Genomic DNA, 14,223 nt, shown 5'->3' with positions numbered 1-14,223 from the left:
CTGTTTTGTAGCTATGTTCATTTGTGTCATATGGTATTTGTCTTTCTTTTTCTGACTTCGCTTAGTATGATAACCTCTAGGTTCTTTTTTATGGCTGAGTAATAATCCATTGTGTATATCACATCTTCTTTATCCATTCATGTGTCAGGGGACATTTAAGTTGTTTCCATGTCTTGGTTATTGTGAATAGTGCTGCTATGAACATTGGGGTTCATGCATCTTTTCAAATTATAGTTTTCTCCGGATATATGCCCAGAAGTGGGATTGCTGGATCATATGGCAAGTGTATTTTTAGTTTTTTGAGGAACCTCCATACTGTTCTCCATAGTGGCTGCACCAATTTACATTCCCACCAGCAGTGTAGGAGGGTTCCCTTCTCTCCACCCTCTCCAGCATTCATTTACTATTTGTATTATTGTTTGTAGATAAAGAGCCTTTATTTTAAAAGTGAAAAGAAAAGCCAAAGAGACAGAAATGTGCTTTAAATGTACATAATTGGGAATTCATCAGTTTCTGAAATTCATAAAAAAAATTTAATCAAGAGATACAAAGGAGGAATCCATTTTAACCACAGAAAGAAAGGACCCATGACCAGGCAGGTCACCCAAGGGACCCATGAAGGGACAATGACCATGAGAGAGATCCTCGCCCACACAATTTCAGTCTTCTCAGCCCTTGGAGGAACAAATATCACAGGCACAATTACCCAGGGGACAGGGCACAGGCGACAGGCATGCCCTCCGTGGGGGATGCACAGGCTCTCCTGTTGGGGAGGAGGACGACTCAGCAGTTTCATTTCCTGGTGGGCTGAGGCTCATGGGAGATATGCAGATGAGCCCAGAGCATCATGGGAAACGGCCCTTCATATGCGCAGGCAGGCGCTCTCCGCTCCTTCCCCCCCCCCCCCCCCCCCCCCGCCGGGTGCCCACAGGATAGAGGCAGCAGGCCGGGTGAGAGCCCCCCAGACTGAGGAGAGGGTCTGGGGCCCACAGGCTGGCACGGTGGGTGGGGCTTGGAGACTGAAGAGCCCCCATGGTCCAGTGTGGCCTCAGGCCAGCTCCGGGGGCGGTGGTTCCGTCAGGCTCCATCTGGTTCAGTCAGGTTCTGTCAGGTTCTGTCAGATTTGGTCAGGTTCTCTCAGATTCTAACAGATTCTCTCAGGTTGTCTCAGGTTCCGTCAGGTTCTGTAAGTTTCCATCAGGTTCCTTCAGTTTCGCTTGGGCAAGGCTGACTGGGTATTGGGATCCCTGAGGTTGGGGGGGTTGAGGAGTTGGATGGCGGGGAGGCTGTGTGGCCCGCAGGCCCCGGATCAGCGAAACTGAGCAGAGGCAGAGCTGAAGGGCTGGGTCTGAGCCCAAGGCGGCCCTGCGTCCTGCTCGTCCCTGCATGTCCTGCTCCCACCTGCCTGCTGGGGGCCCTAACCTCACTGCTTTCCTTTGCAGCTCCCAGAGGACAGAGCGCTTGCACAGCTGAAGATAATTCCTGACGTCTGTCCCTCCTGCCCTCTGCAGGGCCCTGTCGGACTGGGACCCAGTTCATCCACCCCCACCCCAAATCCCCGCACAGCAAACACCTCTCTCCTCCTGCTGAGCCTCACCTTTCTCCTCATTTTCAAGCCCCCTTTTCCCTGCCCCCCAGCAGTAGGCCAGACCCCTTAAGATCCCAGCCAGTCCTGCAGGCCACGTTGCCATGTGCCCCCCAGTCAGCACGCGGCACGGGGCGGAGGGCATGTCCTACCTCCACGCAGCCTGGGTGTATCAGCTTCAACATGGCCAACTAAGGGTCTGCTTCGCTTGCTTCAAGGCTGCCTTTCTGAACCTTAGACAGTGGCTGGAGTGGGAAGACTGGGAAGATGAAGATTGGGACCCTGAGCCGATGGACCCCACCGAGGCAGAGGCAGGGTCTGAGCAGGGGGCATCCCCGGGGATGTGGCCAAGCTGGGGGCAGGGCCAAGGGCAGCCTGCAGGGGCTGGGCCTGTGGACTGGGGGTTGGGCACCCTGGCATCAGGCCCTGTGGAGTCGGAAGAGGTGGGCCTGAGTGATCCCTTTGTGACCACCGAGCTGGAGCCTCAGGGGGCCACACCGCTGGGTCTGGGTGCTGAGGATGCTGACTGGACCCAAGGCCTCCCCTGGAGATTTGAGGTACCCCCTACCTGCTCACACTGGCCAAGCCCCCCTACTCCATGGGAGGGGTTTTTCAAAGTGGACGTGCCCCCGGGGTGGCCCATGGTATTGGAGCTGGGCACCACGCGGGCCATGGATCCTGCTGAGGCCCAGGCCTCGTTACTGGACCTGCAGGTCCTCTCCCTGGTGGGCTGTTATGATGCCGTCTACCTCCGGAAGATGAAGCCAGAATGGGCCCTGCGGACCCCAGAGCAGCGTTGGCAAGTGCTGCTGGAGCCTGAGGAGCTGTGGGTGGTGAGACTCCAAGATGCACCCCCGAAGCAGGAGCTGCACCAGTGGCATCTAAGCATTCTGGAATCCCGTCCTCCAGGGCAGGATGAAGAGCTGGTCCGTGCAGAGTCAGCCCTGCTTAAGAGGGGATTCACCATCTTCTCGTTTTCACCGTGGATCAAGAGGGAGGCAGTGGAGGGGGACTCAGCCTCTAGGCCAGAGTCCTCCACCCAAGGATGCGATCCCAGCACCAGTGGGCCCAGCGGGCCTGGGGAGAGCCTGGCTTTCACGGGAGCCTCAGCCCTGGGGGAGCTGCCACGTTTCCCCCCCTTCAGTCCAGGGCCCCAGAACTGAGGGACGGAGGCCCAAGTGGCTTCCGTCCTGGCTTCCCCAGGACACCAGAGGCGGGAAGGACTGACCCTCCACAATAGCCAGAGTAGCAACTGGCAAAGGTTGGCGACTTGGGCCTGGGGAAGAAGAATGGTGAGTGGCTAAGAGACTGAGAAATGGGACCCACCACCGCCTAAGGGGGAAGCAACACAAATGCTAATATTGGGGAGAGAAGTTTTTACCCGCCAACTGTCATGGAGTTAGGAACACGACACTGACAAGGACATGCTGGTGTGAACAAGTGCTGGAGAGTATGGCGTGGAGAGCAGGGTGCAGTGCCATGCCCCAGCCCTGCCCTGGACTTGTGGAGAGATGTCATGGGTGGGATACACACTACCAGGCACACTCAGGAGTCTGGGGTGACGGAGTCACCAGATGGTCTCTGGGGCTCCAAAGGGTCCTGTCAGCAGCATCGCACGCTCTAATCTGTACTGGGAGAGGAGCCATTTAACGCAGTTTGACAGTTTAGTTCCTGTTGCTCTGTTTTGTTTTTGTTTTTGTTTCTGATTAAATAAAGCAGAGTTTTGCATCAAGCTGCTGTGCTGACTCATCCTCAGCTGGTCCTTGTGGATCGGCCTTGTCGTCTCAGTGTGTAGATCGAGCCACCTTTACAGGTTTAGATCCCCTGGGAGCGGGGGAAAGAGGGGTAGCAGCACAGGCCAAATGAGGGTTCTGGTCAGTTGTTTGGCTCATGGTGTTTACAGGTGTTTATCACATTATTTATAAACAACAAATACATACACACATGCCTACAACAACAAAGGGCATGCTTTGAACAACAGTGAGAGTGTTATCCAATACAGATTTTAATGAATCTAAATCTGTGCCCCTGATAAAGAAACAAAAAACAAAAAAAAAACAACTAGAGGCAGAACCATGTGCAAAGATTGCTAATAATGTTTGTGACACCGGGGTGGGAGGCACTATGCGTCAGCCTCCCCACGCTCTGAGCACACTCACTGGAGAAGGAAGCTCTGGAAGAAGCTCTTCATTGGCAGCTTCTCTTCCTTAACCAACCTAGAGTTCTGGGTCTACAATCCTCCGTTGTGGGTCTCTGGCTGACATAGCCTCCAATGATTCAAGGATGAGCTGTATCCCTTTCAGTGAAAGATGCGGGTCTAAGGGTCCACTCTGGGGGGATGGGGGGGATTGCTGCTGCGTTTGGTATTAACAGTAGCAGCAAGGTCCGTTCATCAAATTTTGGGGGCAGTCTTTTCCTCTCTTATCTTTCAGAAGTGAGTCTTCAGGTCTTAAATCACGAAGACTTCAATGCTAATTAGATGGAGAGAAGGCATGAATGCAGCAGCCATTCGAAACATTTCAACATGATCTCATAATTCTGTGGGCATTTATCAACTTGGAGTGTGTATTCAAAAGTGCACCTGGCTCTTCTTCCAAATAAACTCAGCGTGGTCTTGCCTTCATCCCCTCCACTCTCTGTCCCTCCGGGTTAAACAGTCCTTTTATTACTCCAGCAAACCCTTGTTTTGGGAAGACTATTTATTAATGACCCAGCTGCTTTGCAGTACTGCAGGGATGCTGAGGTCAGGAGGAGGCAGTCCTGCAGCAGGACCCAAGTGAGAGCCCCAGCTCTTTGCCAAGAGGCTACAGCTGGTTCCTCAGCTCTTCTCATCTGAAAATGGGGGGAAACATCAACTCACAAGGTGATGGTGAAGATGAAATAAGATCAAAGGTATCCTAAAAAAACTAAACATATAATTACCATATGACCCAGCAATTCTACTCCTAGGTATATACACAAATAACTTAAAAACATACATACGCGTGCTCTTAGCGGCATTATTCACGGTAGCCAAAAGGTGGCAACAACCCACAAGTTCATCAACTGACGAATGGATAAACAAGCTGTGATCTAGCCATATAATGGGGTATTATTCAGGCACAAAAAGGAGTGAAGTTCTGCAATGTGGATAAATTTTGAAAACAGTGTGGTAAATTAATGAAGCCTGTCACAGAAGACCACATAGCGTATGATTTATTTATATGAAATTGTCCTGAATAGGCAAGTCCAAAAAGACAGTAGCAGATGAGTGGTTGCCAGAGACTGAGGAAAGGGGGAGGGGGAAATAATTGCTTAATGGGTTTAGGGTCTCCTTCTGAGGTAATGAAAATGTTCTGGAACTAGATGGAGGTGTTAGTTGCACAATACTGTGAAAGTACTACATGCCACTGAATAGTTAATTTTATGTTATGTGAATTTCACCTCCATTAAAAAAAATCAAATGTAAAAGTTGTAGCACATTGCCCCAGAGTAGGGATACCTGTCCGTTCTCTTTCCAGAGGGCCTGTGAAGAACAGCCCCCACTGTCCCCCCGAGCACCACCCCCCTCAATGCCACTCCAATGTGAAGTAATCCACTCTTTCCATTAAAAAAGCTGCAGTCAGTTCTGGCCTTTAGTGGAAATGCTGGCCTTCCCCCAGCATACAATTACAAGGTGATTTTCTCCCAAATTCAAAGCAGCAGCACAAACAATTATGCTTATTTGCATTCACAGCCTGGGGTCCTGTGGAGGGATGTTCCTGTCAGATCTTCCAAATAGCATTAAAAATTATTTGTCGTTGTTGATCAGTAGCTTGACTTTAACTGGGTCCTGTATGTTATCAGTCAACGTTGCACCAGCCGTGTAAGTGCAGACCTGGCGTGTGTCTGTGAGAAACTAGGCCAAGAGCACTGGACAGAGCACAGGACAGAGATGGTGGGACCCAAAGCGGGGCAGGGGAGGTAGACACAGGGCATGTGGCATCCCACCTTCTGTGGTGCAGGCCCCTTCCAGAAACCTCTACTGTGGTGCTGGCAGCATTCCAAGCCCTGGGAGGGGCCACAGAGAGGGTCATAGAATGTACACCATGGCTCTTCCACACCACCCTGAAGGCAGCTGCCCATCAGGTGAGGTAAGGGTAGAGGTCCTATGACTCCAGAGTTTCTGGATTTCCAAGAAAAGCAGGAGGACAGGACTGGCCAGCTCTCCTGCTATTCTGTGCGGGTAGGAACTCAATGGACACGATCAAAATGCGTGTCCATGTTGCTGACCATGACCAGGCCTGTGGCTCCTCCAGCCCCAGAGGGGCCTGTGCCACTCCAAGTCACCCCCCGCCCCCAGGGCATGGGGGCATCTTTGTGTTGCAGGAGCCTCCGTTTCTAGGGTGGCCCGTGGTCTCCAGTGCCCAGACCCTGGGCACTTGGTGGAAACAATGCAGAAAGAACAAAGTGTCTCCACAAATTGTCCTGCCACAGAGATGGTTCCCTTGCTGGGAGGCAATGTGAATGAAGGCGTGTGCCTCAGGGAAAGGGGTCTCTGCCCCAGTCTGCAGACAGAAATCTGCTACTATTTCTGGGGCTTCTCTAGAAGTTTCTGTGTCAGGCAGGAAAGACAACGGGGGCCTGAGACTCCCCTATCCCATGCTCAGGAAGGCAGGCATCCCCACACCAGCGGAGGGCTGGGCTGCAGTCACTGCCAGCACCTGCGGAGGTGACATGGGGTCTGGATGTGCCCTGCTCCCCTGAGGGCCCTAGCATCTGGTGAAGGGGGTGCACCCCCCTGGAGTTTGACCCTCTGAAGACCTAGGTGTCGGGGGCTCTGGGCCTTGTGCTGCAGCTGCTAATGGGCCACACCCTGACCTGCACAGGCCACGGCAGCACAGGGCAGATGTCCAGGTACCCAGGGCCTCATAGCACCAGGGGACAGTTGACCACTCCTTGGCTTGCGCTGGGACTGTGGATAGTTCCATCTTTAATCTCTGTCTTCTGGGGGCTTCAGCCTTGTGCCTGGAAGGTCACAGTGCACAGACCCCTAAGATTTAGGAGAATCACCTCCTCTTGCCATGTCCCAGCCATCCCACAGCCCAGATAGCCCCCTCCTCCAGGGCTCCCTCCTGGACCAGCACCACCCTCCCTGTGGTTTGAGGTGATGACTGCCTCTTCCCCTCACTCAGCCAGGAGCCAAACCCAGCCTGAATGCAGATCCCCTGCTGTCTTGGGCAGCCACGTGAACAGTGAGCATGGCTCTTCTACCCACTATACGAACACGTCTCAAAGGCAAGGGACTGTGGGATCGCCTTCATCTTCACCGTCATCGCCGTCCTGACCGCCAGTGGTTACTGAGAGCCACCAGCACTTCACACACATAAACTCCCTTAACTCTCTCAACCCTCAGATGAGGTAGGGTCTACTTCTAGTCGCATTTTACAGATGAAGAAACTGAGGCACGGAGAGAGGTAGTAGCTCCCCTGAGGCCGTGCAGCTGCCCAGTGAAGGCACCCAGATCCACCCCAAGGCAGCTGGAGTCCAGACCTCTTTGGCCATCTCTGTGTCTGGCTCAGAGCCCAGCCTGACTCTGGTCAGCATCTGGCCCTAGGAATGGTGTCCCTGTAAATTAGCTGGGGTACGTGGGGTGGAAAACCACAGAGCCTTTCAGAGGGTAAGTGAGTGCATATCTGTCAGGTTGAGAGACAAGGTAAAAGTGCAAAAAGATAGGTACAGTAGGTCCCATTTACAAAAATTTTAAAGCACATTATGAACTGCACGTGGAAAAGACACAATCAGAAACAAGTTTGGGAGTCGCCCCAAAGTCAGGGCAGCAGTCCCTCTAGGGAGAGAGGACAATGGGAACGTGGAGGACTGGGGATGCGTCATTTCCTTAAACAACCATCTGAAGCAAATATGGAAAAATGCTGTTCACTTGAGCTCGATGGAGGTGTCCAGGTGTGTATTATGTACTGAGTGAGGGTAAAAATGCTGCTGCTGCTGATGGTGATGATAATGATGGTGGTAGTGGTGGTGATGGAGATGGTGGTGATGGTGATGGTGGTGATGGAGATGGTGGTGGTGGTGATGGTGGTGGTGATGATAGTGGTGATGGAGATGGTGGTGATGGAGATGGTGGTGGTGGTGACGGTGGTGGTGATGATAGTGGTGATGGAGATGGTGGTGGTGGTGACGGTGGTGGTGATGATAGTGGTGATGGAGATGGTGGTGATGGAGATGGTGGTGATGGTGATGGTGGTGGTAATGGTGGTGGTGATGGAGATGGTGGTGATGGTGATGGTGGTGGTGAAGAAAGTCCCCAGGAGAGATTTCACCTCTGTTCTTCCGTAGGAACACAGACCAGCCCCTCTTGGATTTTGGCTGTTGCAGAGGTCCCTCCATTAGTTTGGGGGCTTGGGAACCTTACTGCTGTTTTCATGGATGGGGCTGAAGGGCCTCAGGAAGAAGGTGAGGTCCTGACCTCCTTGTTTGCCAGGGAGGCAGGGTGGAGTGTGATGCCCATGCTGAGGGGAGAGGTGCCTCTGTACTCTGTTACTTGGACAGAGTCAGGAGTTAGAGCCCACAAACACAGTGAGGACATGTGGCCTTGGCTGTACTGCTTTCAGGAGAAATCTGGAGCCCCTGGGGTTTCCATCCTCACTCCTGCATCGACTCCCACCTTTGCCATCCCTGGAAGGGCTCTCGGGGCCCCTGCATCCAGCCTCCTCACTCAGAACGCACTGTTTCATGGACCCTGAATTGGGGCCCTTTTCTCCAGGTTACCCAGCCTGAGTGGCCCCTCGGGACCTGGGAGGCTGCAGTGTTTGACCTGCAGCACCTCTCTGAGAGGCAGAAGGTCCATGTGGCTTCCCTACGGGCCCCAACGTTGATTCAGAGAGAGACAGTGTTGTGTGTAATTGACATTTCTCTTCCCTCTCCCTGCATCCAGCTTTCCCGAGCTCGGGCATTTTCAGTTGGGACCTCTCCGAACTCCATGCTGTTTCATGCCAGCTTTGCACTTCAGTCACGTGGATTGCTCGGATGTTGGAGACTCTGCTCATTTATAGGGGCCCCGCCTGCAGCTGGAGACCTGGGCATGTTTTAATTAGTTTGATTGAGAGCCTCATCCCTCCAGCTGGGTCTCAGATCTTGGGTATTGAGACAAGGATTGGGGAACTTGTGGTGTTCGAAATTGAAATCAAGTAATAACGTTAGCAGCAGCACCAAGGGAAGAGTCTCCTGGAAAAGCACAGTTAGCTACCGATTGCAGAGGGGCCCTGGGCTGGGGTCGGGGTGGGGGCCAGCCAAGCAGGTGTGTCCCTGCTGGGACCTCCTTCTGGGGCAGGTGCCCCCAGCTGGGCCCCAGGCAGCCTCTGCCCGTGACTGAGCTCTAGGTGGGGCTATGCCAACCATTTCTGCCCAACTCTGGCCTCCTCCCCAGTCTTTGCTCTCCTGGGAGGGGCTGGCCTAGACTCTCAGGGGTGCATCAAGGCTTGCGCACCTCCCACTCCCAGTACTGCTCCCTCCCCTTTCTTTTTCCCAGGCATTTGTGTTGAGGGGGGTGGGACAGGGCAGTGACGGCATATGCTTGTGACAAGTCTGTGGTTGGGCTGGATGGGCACCTGTGAAGAGACCCCCATGAAGCCAGATTCTGCCTATGAAGCCTCATTTTCCACGTAATTTAGCAATACAGTTGGAAAAGAGTTCTTGCAGAAAAATGATCATTTCAAAACATAATGAACCCATTATACGCAGAGCTAAGCTTCAAAGTCACATTTGTGGAAAGTGGGGGCTTTATAATTAGGATTTATGATTTAATGGTCCATCGAGTGAATCGAAGATGGGCAGAGGTACGTTTGCACAGAGCACAGTAGGTTTTACACAAGGGGTCCACCAACCCGAGGGTAGCGGCATCAGTTTCCTGCAGGATCCCGGCCCCCTCTCCTCACCCCCGACCTTTGCAGCCATTTGGGTCCTCTCAGGTCCAGGCTGAAGACACTGTGCACTAGAGGACTGGAGGGGATGCACTGGCCACCAGCACCTTTGGGCCTCACAATATCTCCATCCCCCACCCTTGGCCCCTGTCTCTCACACTCAGGGCAGCCCAGCCCCTACCCTACCATCTACAGGATACGTCTAGCATGCACGCCGGACAGGTGTCTGTCCTTCCCTCATGGTGCAAATAGAGAGAAGGCCATGGGCTGTGTGGCCTGCAGCTCTGCAGGACGTCATGACCAGGAGATGAAAACAGGGCTGCTCCGAGACGGGCAGGGAGCTGACCGACACTTAAGCAGATGCTGTCCTTGGTTATCTGTACATCCCAGCCTGTGGCCCTGAGGGCCTGTGTCAAGCTGGGCTGCTCAGTGACACCAGCAGCTGACCCTGGCTGTGTTCCTGGAGGCTTCTGTCTGTAGCCGGGGCATGCCCTGGGTCACAGGGTGCTTGGACCAAAAGCAGCAGATAGGCCTGAAAACCATGAGGCCGACCAGCCTGAATCCCCTGCCCACAGAGCAGGAGGATGAGAACAAGACCTGTCTGTGAGTCCATCCGTCTGAGAGCTGTGGTGCATGACTCAGGCACACCCCCATGCCAAGAGCCTCTGGGCTCAGGGTCCCCGTCTGTCAATGAGGAGTGGAGAGCAGTGCTTGGAGGGTCCCAGGCTCTCTGAAAATGGAGTCAACTGAAAAAGACCTGACAATTAAGGATGGTTAGCATTTTTCAAAGAGATAAAGGAAGAAATAAAATCCATAAAAGGAACTGGAAATTATGAATCAAAGTAGCAGCACTCATCACTATCACCAAAAGGGGAAAACAACCCAAGCGTTCATCACGGATGAAGGGATAAACAAATGTGGTGTGCAAATGACCGAATGGTATTCAGCCTTGAAAAGGAAGGAAACTCTAACACTTGCTACAATGTGGAGGAACTCGAAGACATCATAGTAAGTGAAAGAAGCCAGACACGAAAGGACAAAAACTGTATGATCGCCCTCACAGGAAGTCGGTCCCTAGAGGAGTTAAACAAAAAATGGAGACAGAAGGAGAACAGTGGGAGTGGGATGCAGAGTTGTTTACTGGGGATAATTTGTGTTTGGGTTGATGAAAGGTTTTGGATATAGTGACGAGTGTACATTATGAATGTCATTAATGCCACTGGGTCGCAGCCCCGCCTGGGTCTCTCAGAACCATCACCTCCCCACTGTGTCCCCACCAGGTGCACGGGAGGGGCCAGGGCTTGACTGACAACCGCTCAGCGCCTGGGAAACTTCACCCCAAGGCTGAGGCCGCCGGGGTCCCAGCGCGGAGTGACCTGCCCCCCTTCCTGCGCCCCCCGCCCCCGCCCCGGCTGCCCTACCCACCTCGGCTGCCCTACCCCCCCCCCCCCCCCCCGCCTCCCCAGCCGCCTCAGCGCATCCCCGCAGTCCCTCCAGGCCCCCTCCCCGCCCCACCTCCCCGCCCCGGGGTTATTAATATCCCGGCCTGGAGCAGGGCCGCCGCGCATTCCCAGCTGGCGGCTGGGCAGGTGGCAGCGGCGACAGGGGCCCGGGCGCGGAAAGCGGCTCTCCTGGCGGGACCGGCTAGCAGGCTTCCCTCCACCACGCGCCCCTGGGAGCCCCCACGCCCCTCCGCGCGCACGTCCCGGACGGAGCCCTCGGGAAGGTCCCGGTAGACGCGTGGCGGCAAGGCGGCAGTCCCGAGCGCGACTCCGGCGCTGATGGCCCGGTGACCCAGGTGGGCGCGGGCGCTGCGAGGGTGCGGGGCAGGGGCGGGGGCTGGGACCTGGTGCGCCGGACGCCCTCCCCTCCGGCCCGCAAGGTCCCCGGCGGGATCGCCCGGCCGCAGAGCCCGCCTCGCCCCCCGGGGAGGACGCGCGGCGCTTCGGGTGGCAGGCGGTGAGGTGCGCGCCGCGGGGTCCGCGGGGGCTTCGCGTCTCTGCTAGGGGCGCCCTCGGCTCGGTTCGCAGCAGCCCCAGTCGGGAGGGCTCCGGAACCCTGACCCGCGTGCGTCGGCGGCCAGAGAGGGGGCCTCAGGCCAGTAGGAAGGCCCCCAGCTCCCCTTGCCCGAGGACCCGAGGCTGGGCGGGGACCCACCAGGAGGGGACCTGGGGCGGCATCTCTGCACCCAGGTTCCCTTCTGCACGGAGGGCTCAGGCCACGTCGGGTGGAGGCCCCGAGTTTATCCATGTTAGTGTGAAGGCTGGATGTGCAGAGGGAAAAAAAACCTGGAGCCAGTGTTATCCCTGGATGTGGGGAGGTGGGGCGATAGAAGGGCCTCTTCTCTCAGTTCAAGTATTCCCAGTTGTAGGTCTTTTTTTCTTACTAGGGTAATTGTCACACAGTAAGCACGGGTCATAGGTGTACAATTCCGGGAGTTTTTACATGTGTCTACACCTGTGTAACCACCGGCCACATAAGGATATAGCACAAGCCCATCCCAGAGTGCTCTCCACTGTCTCCTCCCAGTTGACACCCCCCAGGTAACTGCTATCATAGAGATTTTGCCTGTTCCTGAACTTCAGGTGAATGGAATCACATAGTGTGTACTCTTTGTGGGTTTTTTGTTTTGTTTAGTTTTGTTTTCTGCTCAGCATAGCATATTTGAGTTTCATCAAATTGTTGACTGTAGGGTAATTCCATCTTCTTTGTTGCTCCGGAGCATTTTTATGGAAGGGTCACAGTTTCTTTATTCACACTACTGTTCATGGATGTTTGGGTGGTTTCCAGTTCCTGGCTGCTGTGAACATCCTCACTCTTGCCTTTTGTGGACATTTCCACTCCTTTCTTTTGTGCACAAACCTAAGAGTGGAATTGCTGGATGAGAAGACATGCTTGTGTCCAACTTTACTGATGGTGCCAGATTGTTTTCCACAGGGGCTGCACCATTCTACGGCCCCTCCAGCAGTTCAGCAGTCTGGTTCCTCCACGTCCTCCCAGCGCTTGGGATCTGCCGTTTTGATTCCAGCCATCCTGGTGAGGATGCACAGGTTTTTACCCTCATCTCCTGGATGACCAATGATGTTGAGCATCCTTTCATGTTCTTCTTGGCCATTTGGATGTCCTCTTTTGAGAATTTCCTATTCAAATCTTTTTTTTTTCTCCTTCCAAATGCATCATTAGTCTTTATTGATTTGTAGTTCTTTCATGTATTTTGATTACTAGTTCTTTGTCTGATACCTGTCTTTTCCCAGTCCATGGTTTACACTTTTTACTCTCTCAGTGAAGTTCTTAATTTTAATGAAATCCACTTGGAGGGTCTTTTATTACAAGTATTTTTTGCTCTTTTTTTTTCTTTGAGAAATCTTTGCCTACCCAAGGTCATGCAGATATTCTCCTGTTTCTTCCAGAACTTGATTAATCGATTTAATCTATTACATACAGGTGCACAGTCCATCTTGAATTATTTTCTTTTTTAAAATATTTATTATATATGCACTGACACATATACACTACCAAATGTGAAATAGATAGCTAGTGGGAAGCTGCTGCAGAGCACAGGGAGATCAGCTCAATGCTTTGTGAAGACCTAGGGGGTGGGATAGGGAGGGCGGGAGGGAGGCTCCAGAGGGAGGGGATATGGGGATATGTGTATACATATAGCCGATTCACTCTGTTGTACAGCAGAAACTAACACAATACTGTAAAGCAATTATATTCCAATAAAGGTGAAAACATTTTTAAGCTATATTGATAAAAAACCAATCAGTGGTTGCCAGGGACTGGACTGGGGCTTGTGGTAGAACTTGACTACAAAGGGGTCTGAAAGAATTTTTAGTAGGAATGAAACTTTACATATCTTGACGGTTGTGGCAGTTACATGAGTTTATACATTTGTCAAAACTCATAGATCTATACACTAAAAAAGGTGACTATTGTTGCATGTAAAATTATACCTCAGTGAATCTGACATCAAAAAAAAAATTGTCACCCTACATTCAAGCAAAGTAAGTAAAGAACAAATTTATTTTTTTCCTCAAAAAAATTTTAAAAAATTTATTTATGTATTTGGCTGCTCTGGGTCTTAGTTGTGGCATGTGGGATCTTCGTTGCAGCATGCAGGATCTTTTTAGTTGCAACACGTGAGATCTTTTAGTTGCGGCATGCAGGCTCTAGTTCCCTGAGCAGGGATCGAACCCAGACCCCCGGCACTGGGAGTGTGGAGTCTTAACCACTGGACCACAAGGGAAATGCCTTGAATTATTTTCATGTGTGGTGGGAGGTAGGAAACAAGGTTCATTTTCCCCATGTGGATAAAGGAAGATTACAAGGGCTTTCCCTTCTTTTCCAAACATATTTTCCTATTTGAACTTTAAAGTCAGCAGATATTGGGACTTCCCTGATGGTGCAGTGGTTAAGAATCTGCCTGCCAATGCAGGGAACACAGTTTCTATCCCTGGTCCAGGAAGATCCCACATGCCATGAAACAACTAAGTCTCTGTGCCACAACTACTGAACCCGCGCTCTAGAGCCCGTGAGCCACACTACTGAGCCCATGTGCCGCAACTACTGAAGCCCACGCACCTAGAGCCCCCGTCGACAACTAAGCCTGTATGCCACAACTACTGAGCCTGCGTGCCACAACTACTGAAGACCAGGCACCTAGAGCCCGTGCTCTGCAACAAGAGAAGCCACTGCAATGAGAAACCCGCACACCTAACGAAGAGTAGCCCTTGCTTG

At 52.8% G+C, this 14,223-nt stretch overlaps 2 protein-coding genes across 2 annotated transcripts in view; one reads left to right on the top strand and one right to left on the bottom strand.

Annotated features, from left to right (window-relative positions):
* Positions 1-928: 928 nt before the first annotated feature.
* On the top strand, positions 929-2,748 carry LOC130839632 (testis-expressed protein 19.2-like). Its single transcript, XM_057713860.1, has 2 exons — positions 929-950; positions 1,443-2,748. The coding sequence occupies exon 2, from the start codon at positions 1,690-1,692 to the stop codon at positions 2,746-2,748; it is 1,059 nt and encodes a 352-aa protein (XP_057569843.1). The 5' UTR covers positions 929-950; positions 1,443-1,689.
* Positions 2,749-10,180: 7,432 nt separating this feature from the next.
* OGFOD3 (2-oxoglutarate and iron dependent oxygenase domain containing 3) overlaps positions 10,181-14,223 on the bottom strand; it is a 35,028-nt gene continuing 30,985 nt past the window's right edge. The window contains exon 10 of the transcript XR_009049951.1: positions 10,181-10,240. The gene's annotated coding sequence lies outside the window, so the exon portion shown is untranslated. The remainder of the gene's footprint in view (positions 10,241-14,223) is intronic.

Source organism: Hippopotamus amphibius, chromosome 17, assembly GCF_030028045.1.
Source record: "Hippopotamus amphibius kiboko isolate mHipAmp2 chromosome 17, mHipAmp2.hap2, whole genome shotgun sequence".
Taxonomy (NCBI): Eukaryota; Metazoa; Chordata; class Mammalia; order Artiodactyla; family Hippopotamidae; genus Hippopotamus; species Hippopotamus amphibius.
The sequence above is the reverse complement of the archived record's forward strand: the minus strand, read 5'-3'. Positions and strand labels throughout refer to the sequence as shown.

Bases quoted from the DNA above. Each gene is read 5' to 3' on its own strand.
- LOC130839632 (XM_057713860.1), top strand. From the start codon at position 1,690: ATGTGCCCCCCAGTCAGCACGCGGCACGGGGCGGAGGGCATGTCCTAC.